Source organism: Marmota monax, unplaced genomic scaffold (assembly GCF_021218885.2).
Source record: "Marmota monax isolate L192 unplaced genomic scaffold, Marmota_monax_Labrador192_F-V1.1 WCK01_AAM20220418_F8-fsc00126, whole genome shotgun sequence".
Classification (NCBI taxonomy): Eukaryota; Metazoa; Chordata; class Mammalia; order Rodentia; family Sciuridae; genus Marmota; species Marmota monax.
The window spans coordinates 1,553,041-1,575,777 of record NW_026695245.1 but is presented as its reverse complement, the minus strand read 5'-3'; the positions used below and the strand labels follow the sequence as shown (position 1 = coordinate 1,575,777).

General features: G+C 38.0%; 1 protein-coding gene across 2 annotated transcripts in view; it reads left to right on the top strand.

The window, feature by feature from the left end:
- The first annotated feature begins 981 nt into the window (after window positions 1-981).
- Window positions 982-22,737, top strand: part of Taf4b (TATA-box binding protein associated factor 4b) — a 134,850-nt gene continuing 113,094 nt past the window's right edge. For both annotated transcript variants that reach the window (XM_046433407.2, XM_046433398.2), the window contains exons 1-5: window positions 982-1,796; window positions 15,610-15,755; window positions 16,744-16,851; window positions 21,994-22,155; window positions 22,254-22,376. In XM_046433407.2, coding sequence (XP_046289363.1) covers window positions 1,457-1,796; window positions 15,610-15,755; window positions 16,744-16,851; window positions 21,994-22,155; window positions 22,254-22,376 — 879 coding nt within the window. In that variant the 5' untranslated portion in view covers window positions 982-1,456. The remainder of the gene's footprint in view (window positions 1,797-15,609; window positions 15,756-16,743; window positions 16,852-21,993; window positions 22,156-22,253; window positions 22,377-22,737) is intronic.

The window sequence follows — 22,737 nt, the reverse complement described above, 5'->3', positions numbered from 1 at the left end:
ACATGCTAGACAAGTGCTCTGCCATTGAGCTGCAGCCTCAGCCCCTAGGTTCCCTCTTAAAAGGAACTCAAGATTTAATTGCCTCCCAAAGGCCCCCAGCTCCTAATACCATAAGATTTCAACATACGAACTTTGGGGGAACACATTTCCCAGCATAGCACCTGTCTACTTGCAAAATCTCCTTCAGGATAGCGTTATATCTTGCAAACATATACTATTACGACAAAGGTCTGAAACCAAGGCATCTTCTCTGACTACCTTAAGAAGGGGCACTTTTTTCCATAATTGAATCTTAGTATTGGTTCCTTCAAGGAACACTATTTCATTGACAGAACTTAAGATCTTAGAATTTGTGTGAGAATCAAAAGTCACTGACCTGTTTCTTAGGAGACAGGCATACAATTTAAATAAGTTTAGAGGTGACAGAGGCATATATAAAGCAGCAGAGAGGAAGAAACAAAATTTTCATTTTAGATTTTAAGTAGTTCTAGATTTTAGGTAGTTCTACTCGAAAGCGATATGAAAATAAGCACGTTTTACGGACGATAACATTATACACTGTTCTTATTTTCATAATGTCAACCTCAATGTTAATTTTAGCGACGCTTTTGCGTGAAGCCGCAGAGAAACCCTGAAGAAGTGCGACTGAGTTCTTGATGAATTACACTTCCAAAACTAGTCCTCTACATTTTTCCCTTAAAAAGCGTGGGGGAAAATCTAGTTTAGGCTTCTTGTTCTCACGGACACCTAGGAGAGGACCGCGGAGGCCGCAGTTTGCCCCTCACACGTGACAAGCTTTAGGTAAAAACCTGCCCCTCCATCCTCCGGATTCTGGGGAAGATTCTAACGCCCTTTCGAGCCGTCCCTCATGACGTCACGAGCGCGATTCCGCTCCGTGGCCAATCAGGCAGCCGGATTCCGGGGAAACCCGGGGTGGCGGCGGCGGCCTGGGCGCCTGCGCGAGGTCTCCGCGTGGCTATATAAACATGGCTGGCGTGTCCGCGCAGCCGGCCCGTCCGGAGCGCGCGTAGGGGGCTCCGGTGCTGCTCTGGGTCTGTAGTTTTGAAGTTTCTGGCGGGGGAACTACCGCGCAGTTAGGCTTGGAAGTGAGAGCCCGAGTGACGCCCTTCCGGGAGCTGTGCGTCCGGGCTCAGCTGCAGCTGGATCGGAGGCTGAGGCGCCGGGCTGAGCCGGCGCACGTGTGAGTGCTGCTGAGGAAGCGGCAAGCGCCTGTGCGGGTGTTGCTGCCCCGGCTCGCGCGGACGGGAGGCAGATCTGGGACGCGCGGCTGCTGCTGCCTAGCCCGCGCCCACCACCGATTTCTCTGCCGCGGCCCCCGAGCCTTTCCCCAGCGATGCTGTGGAGCCAGAACTGCGCTGGAGTCGGCGTGTCAAACCTCTGCTCACCTCAGCTCCCGGAACGGCAGCGCTGCAGCTGCCGCTGATCCCTTGGGGGGATGCCCGCGGGCCTCAGCGAATCGTCCGGTGCCGCTCCTCCGGTTGTTGGGGGCGCCTCGGGGACCGTGACTATGGCCCCTGCCGGGGCTCTGCCGGTCCGGGTAGAGAGCACCCCGGTGGCCCTGGGCGCCGTGACTAAGGCTCCTGTCAGTGTCTGCGTGGAGTCCACGGCGTCCCAGCCTCTGCGGTCCCCCGTGGGGACCCTAGTGACCAAAGTGGCTCCTGTCAGTACTGTTCCTAAATTCAGTGGCCCTAGGCTGCCTGCTCCCCAGATCGTCACCGTGAAAGCCCCCAGCGCCACTACGATCCAGTTGCCTGCTAATTTGCAGCTTCCTCCAGGTAGGTTGATCACTCCTTCCAGCCTTACCCTTGGGTCCTGCTTGCAGTGTTTCGGGAATCGTCGCAGCGCCGAATTGCTCCTTCCTGCTGGTAGCTCTCAAAAACTCTGAACCAAGAAAACCTTTCATAATCTTGACTTTGCAGTGAGTGTCCAGGAAGCAGCCTTTTGGGCAGTGATTTGGCTTTGCAATCAAATATAACCTCTTTGTGTCATTACAGCATTTTATATTTAAGGAGAGAATCTTTTCACCTAAGTGACTCTGTCAAAGCTGTCAGGAGGGCTCTTGAGGCACTGGTGCCTAGGTAGAGGAGATTAGGGATGGCTAAAGTTAATTTTCACGCGAAGAAAGGATCAGTTTATATTTTCACACGTTTAGATTATGTTGCAAAAAGAAGTCTTTTTAAAAAGTTCTCGTGGGTATGACTGAAATAGAATTTTAAATGTAAGCAAGTCAGAATAAGTTTATAGTTTTCTGGTATCAGAAAACAAATGCTGCTTCCCGCACAGCCTTCAGATATGTAATGATTTTAACTTTCGGTCAGAAGAATTCCTCTCCTGGGGAACAAGCTCCAGAATTGACAAATAGATCAGAGATACGCGATTATTATACTTGAAGGGATGTGCGAATCCTGATAATGAGGATTTGCTTTTTATCCTAGGGCTTATTACTTTGTCAGGCTGTTTTTCAAGATTTACTCAAAGGTTTTGCTTTATGATAATTCATGTTGTAAATGTGCTGAGTGAAATTTGAGTGTTCTACCTTCTGTCTCTCCTCAATCCAAAGTTTCTTGGAATTTGTCTTCTATTAATTTTGCTTAGCAAAAATTGGATCTCTGGGGTTGTGGTTGTGGCTCAGTGGTAGTGTGCTTGCCTAGCATGCTTGAGGCACTGAGTTCGATTCTCAGCATCACATACAAATAAATTTTTTAAAAAAAGGTCCATCAACAACTAAAAAATATTTTTTAAAAAATTGGATCTCTGATCTGGTAGCTCTAAAAAAATCCCTGGAGCCCAGAGAAACTTTCATAATCTTGACTTAGATGGTAAAGAAGTGGAAGCATTGATTCAAAAGATTACTTTAGCATCCTGTGGCAAAAGGACAGTGGCTTTTTTTTTTTTTTTTTTTTTTCCTTTTGTAGCTACTGCTGTATTTGGTCAAGAACATCATGGGCAGATTGTGTTCTTCACATTTAATGAAATGCTTTTTTTCCTTTTGTATAGTACACGAGGTCCCTACATTTGTTAAGGCTGTGTGCAGCACTGGCTACATTATTTGCTAGTTCTAAATTGTCATCCATCATGTAATCTTAAAGTAGTTATGAGTATGTTTGAATGAAATTATTCCCTAGTTTGTTAAAATATAAATTCCTGCCTAGTCACTGAAGTTTGTTTAGAAATGGTCAGAAAAAAATGTTAAATAGAAAAACTGTCAAGAATGAAAACTTGCTGACTAGTTAGAACAAATCACTTATTGAGGTCCCACTGTGCTAGGCAATTTAAATACATTATTATTATTATTATTGTTATTATTATTATTTATTCATTGGCTGTACTAAGTAAGTAGTAAATTTGGAAAGAGGTCTCTAAGGGTAAATAATTTGCCCAAAGCCAGGCAATTTATAGGAGTCAAGGGATTTGAATTCAGATCTGTTTAAATGTACTCTTTCCACATCACTATACTTAACCACATTTTCTTATAACATGCCTCATTGAGTATCAGTGCTGAAGGTGAGATAGAATTTTAGAGGCTAATCTTCTGTTTTATACATCAAAAAACCAAAACTGAAACTTGCTTGAGTTGAGTAGCTGCAAACTAAGTCCACAGTTTAAATATATTTATATCATAATACTAAAATATTTTATACTATTGACCATAGAGAAACCCCCGAGAAGAGAGGAGACAGTTTGTTCTTAGGAATTATGAGCTTACAGAGGAGGTTGGGAGGTACTTTAAAGAGCTGCTTTCGAGAATTTCAACTGATATGTAGCATAAGAACCAGTAGTTGAAAAATTTAATGGAAATATTGATTAAAGTAACTTAGGTTATGAATCCTGCACCATTTCTCTTCTGTACTGAGGATTAGTGGTTTATTTCTCAATATATGTCAGTTCTTAATTTTCTAAGGTAATGAATAAGCATTTGATTTCTTGTTCATTTCCTCTGAGCAGAACTGGTTTTAAAAAATACACATATGCACCACAGATTTTTCCAGGGAGCAGGGGCTGGAAATAATATGTGTGTGTGTGTGTGTGTGTGTGTGTGTGTGTGTGTGTGTGTGTGTGAAGTGGGGCATTGTCAGGAAATGAAAGAGTTTTGATAATATTTTCAGTCTTTTTTTGTGAGCATGTGGAATTTTAGACCCAACTGTGGCCCTTCTCTTTTTGGTATTCTGTATCTCTTCTGCAAATTGTGTGAAAGAGATAAATAAAGACTTAATTGCTTCTTTTATATCATAAACTGTGATAAATTCAACATGACTGTCATACTGGTGAAGCATTTGAGGTTGTTTTCATGCTGAGGCGGGGCATAGAGTTTGCATCTTCTTTCTCAGATTCTTGAAAAAGCTGGATAAGCTGTTTCCACTTTAGCTTTTTTGTTTGTTTCCACTTTAGCTTTATCAAAGGGATATAGCCTATAGGATCATCAACTGCATAGTTGGCCTGCTGCTGCTGGACTTGGTTGAAATCAGGGTGCCATCCCCTGTGTGGATTCCAAAGGCTGTACAATCAGTTTATAGCCACAGTGTCAATGGCATTATTTTTTCTATGGATTGTCATCCTCTCCGTAGAAACTGCTGGAAATTCTTTAGGTTGTCTCACTCAGATTTTGTACTTTCAAGACCATATATTATTTATTATTATTGTTACTAATTCTTTTAATTAATTTTTGGTACTGGAGATTGAATCCAGAGTTGCTTAATCTCTGAGCTCCATCCCCAACCTTTTTTTTTTTTTTTGAGACAGGATCTCACTAAGTTGCTCAGAGCCTCTGTAAGTTGCCTAGAAGCTGGTCTCAAACTTGCGATTCTCCTGCCTCAGCCCCAACATAGGATTATAGGAGTGCACCGCTGTGCCTGGCTAGTTTATTTTATTAAAATACCTGGTTTATTATTATTACTTCCTTTTTTGATTATGAATTCCTTAGAATTTATAACACCTTATCACTTTATTATTTCTAGGGTCTAGTAAAGTTACTTGGCTTAGAGAAGGCAGCTAAATATTTGAAGGTAGATCTACATGGAGAGAGTAGGGAGCAATAGGGCTAGAGCCCCTAGGATGCTGAGGGGCATCACAATTATGAGTGTGTTGGGTTTTGATTTCTTAGCTTATTCTGATTAAAAGCATTGTCTGTTCATGTTTTTAAAAATTACTGAAATGTAATCCCCTTGTCACTAGAGTATTAACAATTTTACTGTGCCTTTTTCATTGTTAGTATTTGTAAATATTTCTTATTTTTTCCAACTGCATAGGAGTAGTTCTTTGTATTATTATTTTGACCACTACCCTATTCCTAGGCATTGATATTGTGTGTGTACTTTCTGTGATTACAGTGATGCTGTAATAAATACCTTTGTATGTTTTTGTGTAATTTTGTACATATATAATTATAGGATAAATTACAACAGGTATTGCCAATTTTACGCCCAAAATGTTTAAACACATAATCAATAATGTTAATATTTAATTTTAAAAAAGCTACCCAGAGAATCTAAGAAGTCATATTCAGATTTAATCATAAGAGTAGTAGTTGAGCCTTTTAACTGAGTGAGGGAATGAAGACTTTGTAGAGAAACAGGGGCTGGACAGTGAGAGTATGATATGGATTTGTTACTTATATGAATAACTAACTATGCCTAAGAGGGCTCTTAGCTTGAAGTCAAGTAGGCATATAATATTTAGTAGCCCAGAGATTCAGTGTAGGATCACAGAGTAAAGACTAGGTGGTGTATTAATGAAGTTTGTGGATAACAAGGAGTTTGAGGGAGTAGCCTCTTGGGAAAAGTAGTGGAGTGTACAATAAAGGACAGAACATTGCCCTTGGAGTGAACAGACTGGGGTTTGAATTCTAGCTCTACCACTTAATAGCTTTGTGGTCTTTGGCAAGTTTATTAACCTCATTCTTCATGTCAGATTCTTACTTCTAAAATGAGACTTCTTCCTAGAGTACCAGAAGGAGTAAGTAAAATAGTACATAGCAGAGCTTGCATGTCAAAGAACTATGGAGAACACTGGTATATTAGGAATGTTCTGAATATTTCAAGAACCTGCATAGCTGTTGGGGATTGCTTTTCTTTTCTTTTCCTTTTCTTTTCTTTCCTTCCTTCCCCCCCCCCCCCCCGCCCCTTCTTGAATCCAGGACCTTGTGTATGCAAGGCAAGTAGTCTACCAACTGAGCTGTGTCCCAAGCCCCCTGCATAGCATTTGGTTCTCAGTACTCTGAGGTTGCTGTTTATCAGCATCCGCCAAATTCTCAACAGTGTAAAAAAACCTATCTTTAAATAATCTCAGTGTGTACCCACCCCCATTTTGGCTGGGGGGACATTAGAAAATTATTTTTGTTGTATGAAATTTGGAAAAGAGAAAAATTATTGTCCTTCAAAATACTTTGAGTCTATTTTTAATCTCTGTTTTTTAAATGTCAGCTTTATTGAGGTATAGTTTTTGTTACTAAAAAATAAAGGAACCTATTTATAGTGGGTGTTGAAAAATTTGATAAAGGTGCAGCCATCATTGTAAGCAAGATATAGTACATTTCATTCTCAAAAACTTTTAGTCTCTTTGGGAAAAAGAATGTATGCATTCCTTTTCTGATTTTACATAACTGGAATTCTATGCTGCCATCCTTATATCCTCATTTTCACTTACCATTGCATAGTGACAATTTTGTTACAAACTCAAAAGTTTAATTTTGAATCTGTTATTAATTATTTCCTGATTGTCTGCTTAGGTTGCTTTTTTGTTATTATTGTTAAAAAAAAATAAATGTAATCCAGACAATTTTGTATTTAGGTTGTGATGTGTGTCTTTGTTGGGACAGATAAGAAAAATTGGAAATTCTGGGGCTAGGGTTGTGGCTCAGCGGTAGCACCTAGCATGTTTGAAGCCCTGGGTTCAATCCTCAGCACCACATATATATAAATAAGTAAAATAAAGGTATTGTCAGCTATAACTAAAAAATATTTATTAAAAAAAATTGGGGCTGGGGATGTGGCACAAACGGTAGCGCGCTCGCCTGGCATGCGTGCGGCCCGGGTTCGATCCTCAGCACCACACACAAACGAAGATGTTGTGTCCACCGAAAACTAAAAAATAAATATTAAAAAAATTCTCTCTCTCTCTTAAAAAAATAATAAATAAATAAATAAATGGAGATTCTGAGTTAAGGCATTATGAATAAAGCTTTCAGTGAATTTTTTACTTACTAATACATTTCAGCACCAACTAACTGGGTTGGTTTTATGCTAAGTACCATAGATACAATAGTAAATAACGTAGGCCTAATTTTTCTCCTGGAAAACGAATACATTTCCTGAATTTCCATAGATACTCTAGGCTGACTTCTTTTCAACACTCTGATTTCCAATAGCAAATATGGAAATAAAAAAGAAGTAGAAATCACCTGACATCTGATTAGTCTATTTTTTTTTTCTTTTGTTACTGGGAATTGAACTCGCTTTAATAATGAATCACATCCCCAGCCTTTTATATTTTATATTTTGAAATAGGGTCTCACTAAGTTGTCTAGGGTCTCGCTAAATTTCTGAGGCTGTCTTTTCATTTGCAGTCTTCCTCTCCAAAACTTCTGAGGTTTAGGATTACATACAGGTAGAGGCCATCGTGCCCAGCTTTTTATTAGTCTACTTATAGAAATGAAATTTAATGGAGATAAATAAAAGCTCTGCTTTGGCAAATCAGCTGTGTAAATGAAGGATAGGGAGATGTACTATAACAAATAGCAACCTAAGTTAAAACTTATTGATTTGATTTTTTTTCTTTCATTTACTTAATTTAGAAAATGAGGGGAAAAGGGAAATTAAAGTGACTTTAAGTTCAGTGAAGGAAACTATGACATGTGAAAAATTAAAGGAATTGGGTCCATGGTCCCTGAGGAAGAAAACAACTTAGAATATGTTAGCAGCATCTAATTCTTTGTCTGGAAATGAAAGAAGTCTACTTTTGTGTGGATCTCAGAAGAGACCCTCACATCTATGTATATTAATGAGCAACACATGTGTTTATATTAAAGAAAGGCTTTGTGTCCCCGACCTGTATGTTGTTTTTTTAAGAAATCTATTCACAGTATTTCTTCTTGAATCAGTTTCAGTAGTTTGTATGTTTCTAAGAATTTGTCTATTTCATTGAAATTCTCTAATTTATTGGTTTACAAATGTTCATAGTCTCCCCCATATTATGCTCCTCATTTCTACCAATTTAGCAGTAATGCCCTGTCTTTTATTCCTGATTTGAGTGGTTTCTGAGTCTTCTTTTTTTCTTAGTCATTTTAAGTTTGTCATTTTTGTCGATCTTTTCAAACAGCCAACTTTTGGTTTAATGAATTTTTCTCAGTTGTTTTTCTGTTCTTTATTTTATTCACCTCTGCTCCTTTTTTAAAAATATTTTTAAAATTGTTGATGGATCTTTATTTTATTTATTAGTATGTGGTGCCGAGAATTGAATCCAGTGCCTCTTGCATGCCTGGCAAGCGCACTATCATTTTAAAACATTTATTTTGTTTTTAATTGTAGACAATACCCTTATTTACTTATTTTATGTGGTGCTGGGGATTGAACCCAGGGCCTTGCACGTGCCAGGCAAGCGCTCTACCGCTGAGCCACAACCCCAGCCCCTCTGCTCTATCTTTATCACTTTTTTCTTCAGCTTGCTTTAGTTTTTATTTTGCTCTCCTTTTTCCAGTGTCTAAAGACAAAAGGTTGTTACTTGAGTTTATTCTTTTTAAGATAGGCATTTGTAACTATAAATGTTCCTCTAAACACCGCATTAACTAATCCCGTAAGTTTTGGAATGTTATGACTTCATTTTCATTCATCTAAAGTATTTTCCTTTTTTTTGTGTGTGTGTATGTGATTTCTTCATTGGCCCCTTGGTTACATAAGTGTGTACTGTCCATTATTATCTACATATTTGGGAGTTTCTTTGCTTATTTTCCTGTTACTGATTTATAATTTCATTTCATTATTGTTAGAGACAATACATTTTATGATTTCAATTCTTTTAAGTTTATTGAGGCTTGTTTTTTGTCTTAATGTGAGTGGTGTATCTTGCAGAGTATTCTGTACACACTTAAAAAAATCCTATCTTTGGGTGATGTATAATATACATTTGTGTTAGGTTTAGTTTGTTTACAGTGCTTTTTAAGTCTTTGATGTCCTTGTTAATCTGTTGCCAACTTTTGTTATTTGTGTGTGTGTGTGTGTGTGTGTTGTTTTGGGCAGTGTTGTGGGTTGAGCTCAGTCAGGGCCTGTGCAAGCTAGGCATGCACTCTGCTGCTGAGCTGTATCCTTAGCCCTCATCTTCTATCATCCTTCTGTCATCTACAAGAAATTTATTTTACCTTAGTTTTTGTTTCATATGTTAGGTTATGTAGTTGGGTGCATATAAATTTAAAATGTTACAGGTTCTTGATTTATTGGGCCCTTCATCATTATAAACTTTTTCTTTTTTAAGTCTCCAATGGTTTTTTTTTGTTTTTTTTAAAGTCTATTTTGTTTGATATTAGTATGGCCACTCTAGCTTTCTTATGTTTGCTACTGTATGTATATATTTTTTTCTTCAATTTTTCTACATCTTTGAATTCAGTGTGTCTCCTGTAGATAGTATATATTTGAATTTTTAAAATCCCAGTCCTATACTTTTTGTCTTTTGATTGGATTCTTTCATCCATTTATATATTGATGTTATTGGTATAGTTGGACCTAGGTCTGCCATTTAGTTTTATTTTATGTTTCTTTTTTATTTCTCTGATCCTTTTGTGTGTGTTGCTGGAGATGGAACCCAGGGCCTCATACGTGCTGGGCATTGTTCTACCACTGGCTATATTCTCAGCCCTTTTTAAAAATTTCATTTTGGAACAGGGTCTTACTAAGTTGCCCTGGCTGGCCTTCACTTGCTATCCTCCTGCCTTAGCCTCCCAGATAACTGGGTTTACAGCATGCGCCGGCACACTTGGCTTCCTTTCTTTCTTGCCTTATTTTGCATAAATGGATATTTTCTAGTGTATCTTTTCCTTTGTAATTTTTTTTCCTGGCAGTTATGTGGATTGAGCCCAGGACCTCATTATGTGCTATGCAAACACTCTACCACTGAGCTACATCTCCAGTCCTCCTCTGTAATTTTTTTCAAGATATTTTTCTGAATTTTATCTTGTCATTATAAAGCTTATAGTATCTTGGAATATATTTCACATTTATTATATTATTATTTTCCTCTTACCTCTGTGTGTGTGTGTGTGTGTGTGTGCACATGCACTATTATAGCTCTACCTATTACATTCAGATATATTACAAACCCAACAATATCTTGTTATATTTATCTCATGTAATTTTATGTCTTTAAAATATGCTGAGAGAAGAGAGCAAGGATCTATTTTAACATTTGCTATGTTACCGTCTTATCTTTTCTGGTTTTCTTCATTTGTTCCTGTGAAAACAAGCTACCATCTGAAGTCATGTCCTTTGCACAGTATGGTTTTGATATACTGTACTCCTAGTTCAGGTGATCCTCCTGCCTTAGCCTCCACACAGATGAGACTACAGGCAACACCTGTGCTCCTGGCTTCTAGTGATAGCCTTTATTTGAGATATCATCATACATTCCTTCTCCAAGTATGGTTTTAGTCCTTTGAACATATTTATAATGATTACTGTGAAATCTTTGTACATTAAATCTGACATCTAGTCCCTCCCACAGGTGGTTTCTGAAACTACCCTGAAAGGGTTGGGGTTAGGGTCATGGGTGCCCAAGTATTTCTCATTATGCTATCCCTGAAGTAGAGCCTTCTTTTATGGGTCAAAGAAGGGAGCCGGGAGCCACACACTTCTTGTGTGGCTTAAACTTTATCTTCTTCACTGTGTAGTTGGGGATGGGAAATGTTGGGGTCTGTTCTTCCCAGGAAGATTCCATGGCCTTTGACTGGGAGCTTAGGCAAGAGGGAGGCTTGTGTTCTTGACTAAACTGACACAGTGTGGAGTTTCTGTGCTAAGAATGGGAATGGGTTTGGATCATAATTAGATGCCACAGATTCTTAATATTCTTGCTGAATTTTTGATAGATCTTCTTTAATAATTGTGTAGTCACTTTCTGTATGCTTTAGGGAAATTTCCAAAGTTTATAAATGGTTGTTTTTAAATAGTTTTCAACAGTTATACTTGTTTCTCTTTTTTGTGTGTGTGTGTGTGTGCGCACGCGTGTGCGCGTGCGTGCTTTGTGGGGGGTACCGGGGATTGAATTTAGGGGCACTCTACCACCTAGCCATATCCCCAGCCCTATTTTGTATTTTATTTAGAGATAGGATCTCATTGGTTGCTTAGTGCCTTGCAGTTGCTAAGGCTGGCTTTGAACTGGTGATCCTCCTGCCTCTGCCTGCGGAGCCGCTGGGCCTCCGGAGCCGCTGGGATTGCAGGCGTGTGCCATCACACTTGGCCCTACACTTGGAAGTAGAACTCCAGCTCTGAATGTTTTGTTTGAGTCTCTATTAACATGGACAAGAATTTGACATATATACATGGAGTATAACTTCCCATTCTTGTGGTTGAACATGATGTGGAATCACACTGGTCCTGTATTCATATATTGTGGGAGGCCATCCTCGCACGTGATTTGAGTTACCTCCCTGGCTGGGTAAGAGGCGCTTAGACACAGCGGTGTTAAAGCCATCCCACACCCTTTCCCAGGTCTCAGGGCTTGTTTGTGCAGAGGCGTGCCTGGCCACTGACTTGAAGACCCAATCACCGGCCCTGACCTTGGGATGCTGCCTCCCTTAACCTTCATTGGATGGAATTTTCCCTTGAATTTTTTGTTCCCCAATAAAAGCTAACTCCCTGGCATGCTTTCCCTCTCTCACTAGTCTCTTCTGTAAACCTCACCACCGCATTAGGTGGCTGGAGGCGGGAGCTAGGAGAAGCCATCTTGGAGCTGGGGTTAAAGGTAAATGAGAGTCTGTCTCTTTTAAAACTCACTAGCAATTTCTTACGCATCGAACCTTCTTTTATGAAACTTGCGCTGGTCGCGTGGCAGAATATATGAATATAAGAAAGTTATATCCAATTCATTCTACTGTCTTTCCTATTCCCATCCCTTCTCTGTTTCCTTCATTCCCCTTTGTCTAATCCAATGAACTTCTGTTCCTTCCCCCTTATTGTGTATTAGCATCCACATATCAGAGAGAACATTTGACCTTTGTTTTTCTTTGGGGTGGGGGGGTTTGGCTTATTTCACTTAGCATGATAATCTCCAGATCTAGCAAACACCATAATTTCATTCTTTATGGCTGAGTAATATTATATTGTGTATTTATACTGCATTTTCTTTTATATATATACATTATTGTTCAAAACATTACAATGCTCTTGACATATCATATTTCATACATTTGATTCAAGTGGGTTATGAGCTCCCATTTTTACCACATGTACAGATTGCAGATTCCCATTGGTTACACATCCACGTTTTTACATACTGCCATACTAGTGTCTGTTGTATTTTGCTGCCTTTCCTATCCCCTACTATCCCCCTTCCCTCCCCTCCTCTCCCTTTTTCTCTCTCTACCCCATCTACTGTAATTCATTTCTCTCTCTTGTTGTTTTTTTTCTCCCTTTCCCCTCACCTCCTCTTATGTAATTTTGTATACCAGTGCAGGTCTCCTTCCATTTCCATGCAATTCCCCTTCTCTCTCCCTTTCCCTCCCACCTCTCGTCCCTGTTTAATGGTAATCTTCTTCTCATGCTCTTTCTCCCTGCTCTGTTTTGAGTTGCCCTCCTTATATCAAAGAAGACATTCGGCATTTGTTTTTTAGGGATTAGCTAGCTTCACTTAGCATAATCTGCTCTAATGCCATCCATTTCCCTGAAAATGCCATGATTTTGTTATTTTTTAGTGCTGAGTAATATTCCGTTGTGTATAAATGCCACATTTTTTTTTATCCATTCATCTATTGAAGGGCATCTGGTTTGGTTCCATAGTCTAGCTATTGTGAATTGTGCTGCTATGAACATTGATGTAGCTGTGTCTCTGTTGTATGCTCTTTTTAGGTCTTTTGGGTATAGTCCGAGAAGGGGAATAGCTGGGTCAAATGGTGGTTCCATTCCCAGCTTTCCAAGGAATCTCCATACTGCTTTCCAAACTGAACCAATTTGCAGTCCCACCAGCAATGTACAAGTGTATCCTTTTCCCCACATCCTCGCCAGCACTTGTTGTTGTTTGACTTCATAATGGCTGCCATTCTTACTGGAGTGAGATGGTATCTTAGAGTGGTTTTAATTTTCATTTCTCTGACTGCTAGAGATGGTGAGCATTTGTTCATGTATTTGTTGATTAATTGTATATCCTTCTCTGAGAAGTGTCTGTTCAGGTCCTTGGCCCGTTTGTTAAAATTTTTTGTTTTAATTAGTTACACATGAAGTACAATGACCTTAACATATCATACATTTGAATCAGATGGGATATAATTTCTCATTTTTCTGAGTGTACAGGTTGCAGAATCATATTGGTTATGCAGTCATATATATACACACAGTAATAATAATGTCTATTTCATTCTACTATCCTTCCTATCCCCCATCCCCTCCCCTCCCCTCCCCTCCCCTCCCCTCCCATCACTTCTCTCTACCTAATCTAAGGGAACACTATTCTTTTTTTTTTCTCATATCTTCATACATGTATTTTGTATAACGATGAAGGTCCCCTTCCACCATCTATACTACATTTTCTTTATCCATTTGAAAGGCCCCTAAGCTGGTTCCATAGCTTAGCTATTATGAATTGAGCTGCAATAAACATTGATGTGGTTGCATCACTATAGTATGCTGATTTTAAGTCATTTGGGTACTACTCAGTATGTACTGAGTAGTGGGATAACTGGGTCAAATGGTGGTTTCATTCAGGTTTTCTGAGGAATCTACATACTGTTTTCCAGAGTGGTTACACCAATTTGCAGCCCTACCGGTAATGTATGCCAATATTTATTGTTACTTGTATTATAGACAAGAATTTCTTTAGGTTAGAAATAATGGATTATAGGATGTACAAATGAAAATCAATTTGGCAGTCATATAAAGTTGATCAAAGTAATTGTACTAAATTATCCTACCACCAAATAAGATTGATAGTGTTCCTGTTGATATGTATCGCTAGCACTTAGTATTGTTGGACTAATGAAATTTTGCCTATCTAAATAGATAAAAAGTGATATCTCACCAGGGTCTTAATTAACTTTCCCTATTGTTGGCATTTGTTTGTGCATTTTGAATAGGTGTCCTTTGAGTATATTTTATTTTGTGTTGTCATCGTCTTTTTTTATGGGTAGCAGGAATTGAACCCAGAGGTGCTTAGCTACTGAGCCATGTCTATAGCCCTTATTTTGAGACAGGGTCACATTAAGTTGTTTAGGACCTCTGTAAGTTGCTGAGGCTGCTTTGAACTCATGATCCTTCTGCCTTAGCCTCCTGAGCTGTTGAGAGTGCGGATCTGCACCTCTGCACCCAGTATTTCATTTTGTGTCTTATCTTTTTTTTTTTGGTGGGACTGGGATTAAAAGCAAGGGAGATCTACTGCTGAGCTACATCCTCAGCTCTTTTTAATTATTAAATTTTGAGACAGGGTCTCACTAAATTGAGGAGACTGACCTGGGATTTGGGATCCTTCTGCCTCAGCCACTCAAATTTGTCTGGGATTACAGGTGTGTGTCACTATGTCCATTTGTGTCTTATGCTTTTTTTTTTTTTCCAATTTTGCTAATTGGAATTTCTTTTAATATAATTAAATGTGTTAAGCTCTACTTATTTAAGAAGTCTTTCCCTATCTCAAATTAAAAGATATTTTTCCACATTGTCTAAGAGTTAAATTGTTTATTTTTACCTTTATATTCCTTAATGTGCTAGGGCTTTAGTGAATGTGTGTGAAATAGGTGTCCAATTTCATCTTTCCCATAAGACAACTAATTGGCCACATATTGAATAGTTACTTCTGTTCTCAAGAGTGTACAGTCTCATGGGAAAATATTATTCAGGTTGAGCCTCTGATATAAAATCTGAACTTTGAGTCTCATATTAGTGTTCAAAAAGTTTTGGATTTTGGAGCATATTGGATTTTTGGATTTTCAGGAAAGAGATGTTTAGCTGGTTAAGTCTATGCAAATATTCCAAAATCTAAAAAAGTTAGAAAATCTGAAGTACTTCTGGTCCTGAGCATTTTGGGTAAGAGATACTCAACCTGTATGACATATCCTTATACACCTATTTTGGGGTTTTCTATTCTGTTTCTTTAGTCAGCTTTGTGGTCTTGTGCTGTTATCATACCATCTTATTTACTATAGCTTTATAGTTTTGATATCAAAGAAAAGTATTTTGTCTTCTTCAGGAGTATCTTTGTCAAATGTTTAGATTTTAAATGTTTTAAATAACTTGAATGAAAACATTTTATCATTTTTTTGTTGGATAATTAGTGGATATGGAATTTATTATATACCAAGTACTTATTCAGAGCTTTTTATAGTGTTAAAATAGGAAAAGACAATATGTGATAGTTATGTTTTATTTTATTTTTTAACTGAGGTTTTTTTTTTTTTTTTAACTATAGGAACAGTTTTGATCAAAAGTAACAGTGGTCAGTTGATGTTGGTATCTCCTCAGCAAGCCATTACAAGAGCTGAGACCACAAGTAACATAGCTGCAAGGCCAGCAGCACCAACAAATGCTCAAACAGTCAAAATCTGTACAATGCCGGTAATACATCTTTTTAAAAATTTATTTAGTTGTAGATGGACATAATACCTTTATTTTTTATTTATTTATTTTTATGTGATACTGAGGATTGAACCTACTAGTGCCTCACACATACTACGCAAGTGCTGTACCACTGAGCCACAACCCCAGCCCCTCCCCTGTAATATATCTTAAGCTTCCTCATTTCCCACCTGTTATCTTTGCCAGTAAACATAATTTGAGATGATTCTGCTCAACTTTTTAAATTAAACACCTTTCTTTCGATATGCTAATTTAATCAAGATTTTTTGGGTTTTGTCATTTGATAACTGTTAAAATAATGAACATTTAATCTTCGTACTCAAAAGATTTTATAGTCCTCAAAGGATATGTTCAAAGGGCATTTTGCATCTTGAAAGAAAATAACCATCTGCTTCAGTTTTAATTTGTGGTGAAATAGTGTATAAATGAATATTTGTAGTATTCATTTTTATTCATACCTTACAGAAATTATTGTTAAAAATATAGAAGTCTGCTACCATATTTCATTAGTTTTGCATTATTAGGAAATGATTTATTTTAAGTACTTGGTAATCTTTCTATATAACTGAAGCCTATCTGGTGTGACAGAATCTTTTTTGGGGGGATGTACTATGGATTGAACCATACTCTGTACTTTACTGCTGAGCTACATCCCCAGCCCTTTTTTATATATTATTTTGAGACACGGTCTCACTAAGTTGATTAGGGCCTGGCTGAGTTACTGAGACTGACCTTGAACTTTCCATCCTCCTGCCTCAGCCCCCTGAGTTTCTGGGATTACAAGCATGTGCTACCATGCCTGGCTGATCAGTAAGGTTACAGTATAGAATGTGTATAAAACCATAAGGTTATAAATCCAGTTATAACAAATTTGCTATGGTAAAGTGTTCTAATGTTCTTCATAATTTGATTGATTTTAAATTACTTATACTGATGGCTTTGTGTTATCTTGTTCCTCACCCCCAAGAATTCTAGCTCACAATTAATCAAGAAAGTGGCTGTGACACCTGTTAAAAAGTTGGCTCAGATAGGAACTACTGTGGCAACCACTGGTTCGAACCCTTCCTCAGTACAAGTAAGTTGTGAATTATGTGTGGTCATGTCATTCTCTCATCTTTATTATTTCACTAGTTCCTGTCATATGTGTAAGTTGTTGATTCTGTGACATCAAAGAGGGCAATTCATTAATAAAGCTGACACTTATCAAACTGGGGACTGTTAGAGGTATAGGAAACAACAAAATGTATTTTTGGATACATTTTTACTAAATGTATTAATACAAATTCACCTAGTAGCCTTATATCATAGTCTCTAGAAGCAGGTGCTTAGAGAATTTGGTGTTTGAGATATTTATTAGGGATCAATACTTGTGAAGGGGAAGGAGAGAGTGAGTATAAACTAGATGTAGACCCGGGGAAACCTGAGTCAACCTGGTGGAGAACTTTGGAGCTAATGCTGCTTATCAGTATTGTTCCACTGTGGGCCAACATGGTTGGCTGGGCCTTACTTCCTGCTCTGGGATTAGTCATTGGATGTGGACTCACTAAACATTGTACTTTTGAACAAGGTGATTCTCTGTATCAGAGGGAAACCTAATGGACCTGTCAGGTGGAAGCTGTCCAGTTACATTCCCCCAGCAGCTAGAACAATACCAGTGTTTCCTTGTGATGATTCATCCTAGTCTACTTGTTACCTCATTTGGATGTATTTCCAAGTGGAGAACTAGACAGGTATACACCTCAGACCAATGGTTCTGGGATTCTACTGGGTTACTTCCTTGAGGAAACAAAGAAGATAGGTTAATGGGATGAACTATAGTCCCACTGCTTCAGTGGGTCTTAGGCTGCAGATGATAGTAATAATCTCTCTCTCCCTCTATTTTAGATTATCCTCACTCTTAACTGCCAACTATGCTGGTCTTGGTAGTTACCTGGTAGCATGGACAGACTCTCATCCTTGAGGAATCTGTGCGGATTCATCCCAATATTTGTCTTTGTTTCTGTTTGAGTTTGTTTTTTGCTGCTATAACAGAATGCCACGGACTGAATAATTTATAATGAACAAAAGTTTGACACATAGTTTTGGAGTTTGGGAAGTCTAAGCATGATGTCAGCATCTGGGAAGGGCCTAGTCCCGTGGCAGAAGGGATCTGGTGGCAAGAGAGCATGGGTGGAGAGGAGAAAGGAAGGAAAATAAGGGAAGAGGTAAAGGATGGGAGCCAAAATTATACTTTTTTTTTTCTTAAGTTGGAATAAATTTTAATATTCAAATACAAAGTGAATCCCCCCTGCTTTTACACATAGGTCTAATAGCCAAAATGTATAGAGGAAATAAGCCCCTGCTTTGTTCTTCATAATCCTCATTGTCCCCATTTTGTGGCTGAAGTTGCCATCAGCCTCCCCTTTCTCCAGTATACATTGAAAATCTTGGTTCTTTACACTACAGATGTAATGCACTTTGTCATTTTTATATTATGTGCATGTCCCTCCCCAACAAATCTCTCTATTCTTTTTTTTTAATATTTATTTTTTAGATGTAGATGGACACAATACCTTTATTTTATTTATTTATTTTTATGTGGTGCTGAGGATCGAACCCAGGGCCTCGCATGTGCCAGATGAGCGCTCTACCTCTGAGCCACAACCCCAGCCCCTCCGTTTCTTTCTTTCTTTTTTTTTTTTAATTTTAGTTGTAGGTGTACACAAAAACCTTTAGTTTATTTTTATGTGGTGCTGAGGATCAAACCCAGAGCCTCATGTGTGCTAGCCAAGCACTTTACTACTGAGCCACAATCCCAGCCCCCAAATCTCCATTGTTTATAAGGGAAAAAAAGTCATTAATGGTCAGGAATCCTTCCCTCCCATTACGGGGCATGAGTTTCTACCCTATAGTGGGGTAGTGAGGAGATCTTCTAGTTCGGAGCAATTTACTGGAAAGGGTAGGGTAGCCAGGGCTGGAATAACCATCTGCACAGTTGTTCTCTGGTATCAGAATGAGGACAAGAAAAAATAGGACAGCATGCAAATTGGGAGTCTCTTCATGAGACCATTAGGTTAGAATCCTTCCTACCAGGTTTAGATCAGTGTGCCAAAGTTAAAAAAAGAAACAAAAGCCTTACTAAGTAATCAGCAGTCCAAACATAATTGAATTTTACATTTCTTTCAAAGACAGGTCAACTATAGCAGTAATAATCTGCTCTTTCCAGGAAAGGAAGTATACGTATAGCTCCTCACCTTCCTACGGACAGCCTTGTGTTCAGCCCTAAGTGTATCTGCTGCTACTGCCATTGCTGCTCTTGCTCCATTTGCAGTGTCTTAGTCTTGAATACAACAGGAAGAACCAGGATCATAAAGAAAGTGGTCCCAGTCTGCAAGGCTTCCCTGGAAAACCTGTACATTTTTTTTGAGACACAAAGAGGGAAAGATCAAAAGTGGCTTTCACTGTGGACCATATCCTCTTAGGGAACATCTCTGTCAGATCCCAGAGTCTCTCTGACAAGGTCTCCTCAGTCTTCTGCCTTACCTTTAGGGAGTAATTCATTAGTGAACTGGGGATCCATCAGTAGTTGCAGCACAAACATCGTTTTATCAGGAGCTTTCTCCCTAGATAGACATTGTTAAAAATGTTCCACTATAGTAAATATAACACACAAAATAATTTGAAATCTTTAGTGTTCTTTTTTTTTTTTTTTGGGATGTGGGGATTGAACTCAGAGTTACTTAACCACTGAGCCATATCCTCAGCCCTTTTTATTTTTTTATTTTGAGATGGGGCTTCTCTAAGTTGCTGAGGTTGGCTTTGAACTCTAGATCCTCCTGCCTCAGCCTTCTGAGGCGCTACAGTTATATGCACCCGTCCTTTAATGTTCAGTTGTATGTTATATTAAAGATGAAGATATACTGGCTAATTGTCAGATTAGAATGTCAATGTGCAAATAATTTGATTTAAAATTAGAATTTCTAATTCAATATGAACAACCTCACATAGGTACAAAAAATGACCCTTCTTGAAATGTAATTTGGTCTGCTAAATTTGAATATAGTTCATTTTACTAGCTCTATGTGTAACTGATTTTCACACAGATTCTTTTCACAAAAATTCTATTCACATATTTTATTTTTTTCTCTTTTGTACCCAAGACATGCCTAATCAGTGTAATCCAGTCTTGCAAAGAATGGAAATATCCTTGGCTGGTAGAATATTGAGTCTAAGGTAGAATTATGATTGAGTTTAAGAACAGCTGTCCAATACTGTGATGAGAAGACCAGGATTTTATACTTCACTGTGTCCCTTAATACATGAGATTGGCATGGAAGGTACATGTATCCTTTAAGGTACAGGTAGTACCTATATTAGAAAGGATCATTAAGGACAGATTTGTGCTGGAATGTGCTAGTCAGCTTTACATTATTGTAACAAATTACTATGATAAATCAATTTAAAAAGAAGAAAGATTTATTTTGACTCACAGTTTTGGGGGTTTCAGTCCATGACTGATTGTGCAGTATATTATGGCAGGAACATGAGTGGAGGCCCGTTCACCTAATGGCAAGGAAGCAAAAAAGAGGAAGAAGGAGCTGTGCCTCAGTATTCCCTTCAAGGGCACACTCCCAGTGGCTGGAAGTCCTCCCACTAGGTTCTACCTCCCAAAGATTCTACCATCTCCCTATAGCACCATGGGTTAGGGACCAAGTTTTTAACATGTGGGCCCTTTAGGAACTATAGCTTAGAGAAAGGATGAATTATTGACAAGGAAAGTAAAATGCCTTAAGTAAGTCTACTACTCACAAACAGTAGGATACTTTTCCTGAACTCACATTTCATTGGACCTCATTTTGCTTCATAAGGTAGAGGGACAGTAATTCCCGGAGATACCCTTCCCATCAGTCATCAAAAGCCATCACAATCAGTAGCTAGAATTCCAGATTACACTTTTGTATTTTTGTGATACTAGTGACAATTTCTTAAATATAGTATTATAGAGAGTTTGTGCCTGATTATAAGGTAGACTCTGAAGAAATAATCTTATTTACTGTCTATAAACCTAAATGTTAATTAGAAAATTTCTAGAAGAATCTGCACAGTATTTGTCCCTGGAGTGCAGAATTAAGGGTATGAATAAGATCAACATCATTTTGATGTTGCCTGTGAGGATTTCTCTGATGTTTAATAAAATTTTACTAATTTACTTGTAATTTTAATTTTTATCTCTTTTTACCATTACATCATTAGTTCTAGTCCTCATCATTGATCAGCACTTTTAAATTTCTTTCTCATTTTTTACCTTCAAAACATTCTTGTCTGATATATGTGCCGCTCTTTCCCAAATGGAAAATTTTGGTGTCACTCAGATTGAGCTACCTTGACTATCATAGAAAGAAATTTTGTAGAGGATAATAGCAACCTGACCTTTCTGTGTTGTATGCCTGTAGAACACAAGCATTTAGATTAAAATGATGATGCAATATTTAGTTTTATGTGTGAATTATGAATTCTATTCTTTCCCCTCTGCCCCTCAAACTTTTCTTACAACATGTAACTTTTAGTGTTTGTTTTAAAAATAAAACTGTTGCTTTATTTCAATGTGTTCTTACCCAGCTCATGATTTCTTATAGTAAAATTTTTGTCCTGAAGGTGGTGCTAGAGTCACACTTCATTCTGATATAGTGTAGAAAAAATAAATTCTTTTCAGTGTGAAAATAATATCACATTTTGTAATATTTTTATGCTTAATGTCTATATAAAAACAGCATATCTGAATATAAGATAATCAGTAGATCACTCTGCTTTATACTTAAGAAAAAGAAAATAGCAGGACAGGAAATTCTTTGTTTTCATATAAAGACTTGTTTTTTCATATACTTTGGAAGAAGCATTAATAATATTTTTAAGGGCTTGTATTGTATTATTTTCCAGACAACCCTAGAAGAGTAAGTACCATTATTATCTTTTTTTTTTTTTCAAATAGTAATCAGGATTAGGAGAATAACTTGCCTATACTTAATATTGCAGTAGGTGGCAATGAAGAGTTGGAAGGTAGATGAGAATGTAACCCAGATCTGGTAGAATTAAGAGCTCTTCTAATATCATTACATTGCCGTAGACTATTAGAGCATCACATAAAAGCAAAGATGTCAAGATTCATTTGTAGACTGATAAGGGTGAAATGAGATGCCCACTTAGGTATCATAGTAATGCATTTCTAATTTAATTTCAGTCTGTGGCTGTGCCAACCAATGTTGTCACAGTTACTCCTGTAAAGCCGGCAAGTACTGTATCTACCTTGAAGACTTCAAGTGTGGGATCATCACCTACCCCTTCAAATGAACCTAATCTGAAAGCAGAGAATTCAGCAGCTGCTCAGACTGATCTTTCTCCGGTGAGCTCTCACTTGCACCTTGCATTAATGCAGTTCCTTACCATTGTTCTTGATTCTTCTTTGCTAGCTAACAATTGTGATTATTTTTCCATATGTAGACAATGCTAGAAAACGTGAAGAAATGTAAGAACTTCCTGGCAATGTTAATAAAACTAGCATGCAGTGGATCACAGTCTCCAGAAATGGGGCAGAATGTGAAGAAGCTGGTAGAACAACTTTTGGTAAGTTAGTACTATAAAATCTTGCAAGGTTTATCTGTTGAAAATTGGAAGTATCTTTCTATTTATTTATCTATCTATATTTTAAAATATTTTCTTAGTTGTAGATGGACACAATACTTCTATTTATTTACTTATTTTTATGTGGTGCTGAGGATTGAACCCAGTGCTTCACACATTCGAGGCAAGCACTCTACCGACTGAGCCACAATCCCAGCCCTCTCTATATATTTTTAAAAATATTTTTTAGTTGTAGATGGACACAATACCTTTATTTTATTTTCATGTGGTACTGAGGATTGAACCTAGTGCCCTCCACATGCAAGGAGAGCACTCTACCAATGAGCTACAACCCCAGCCCTCT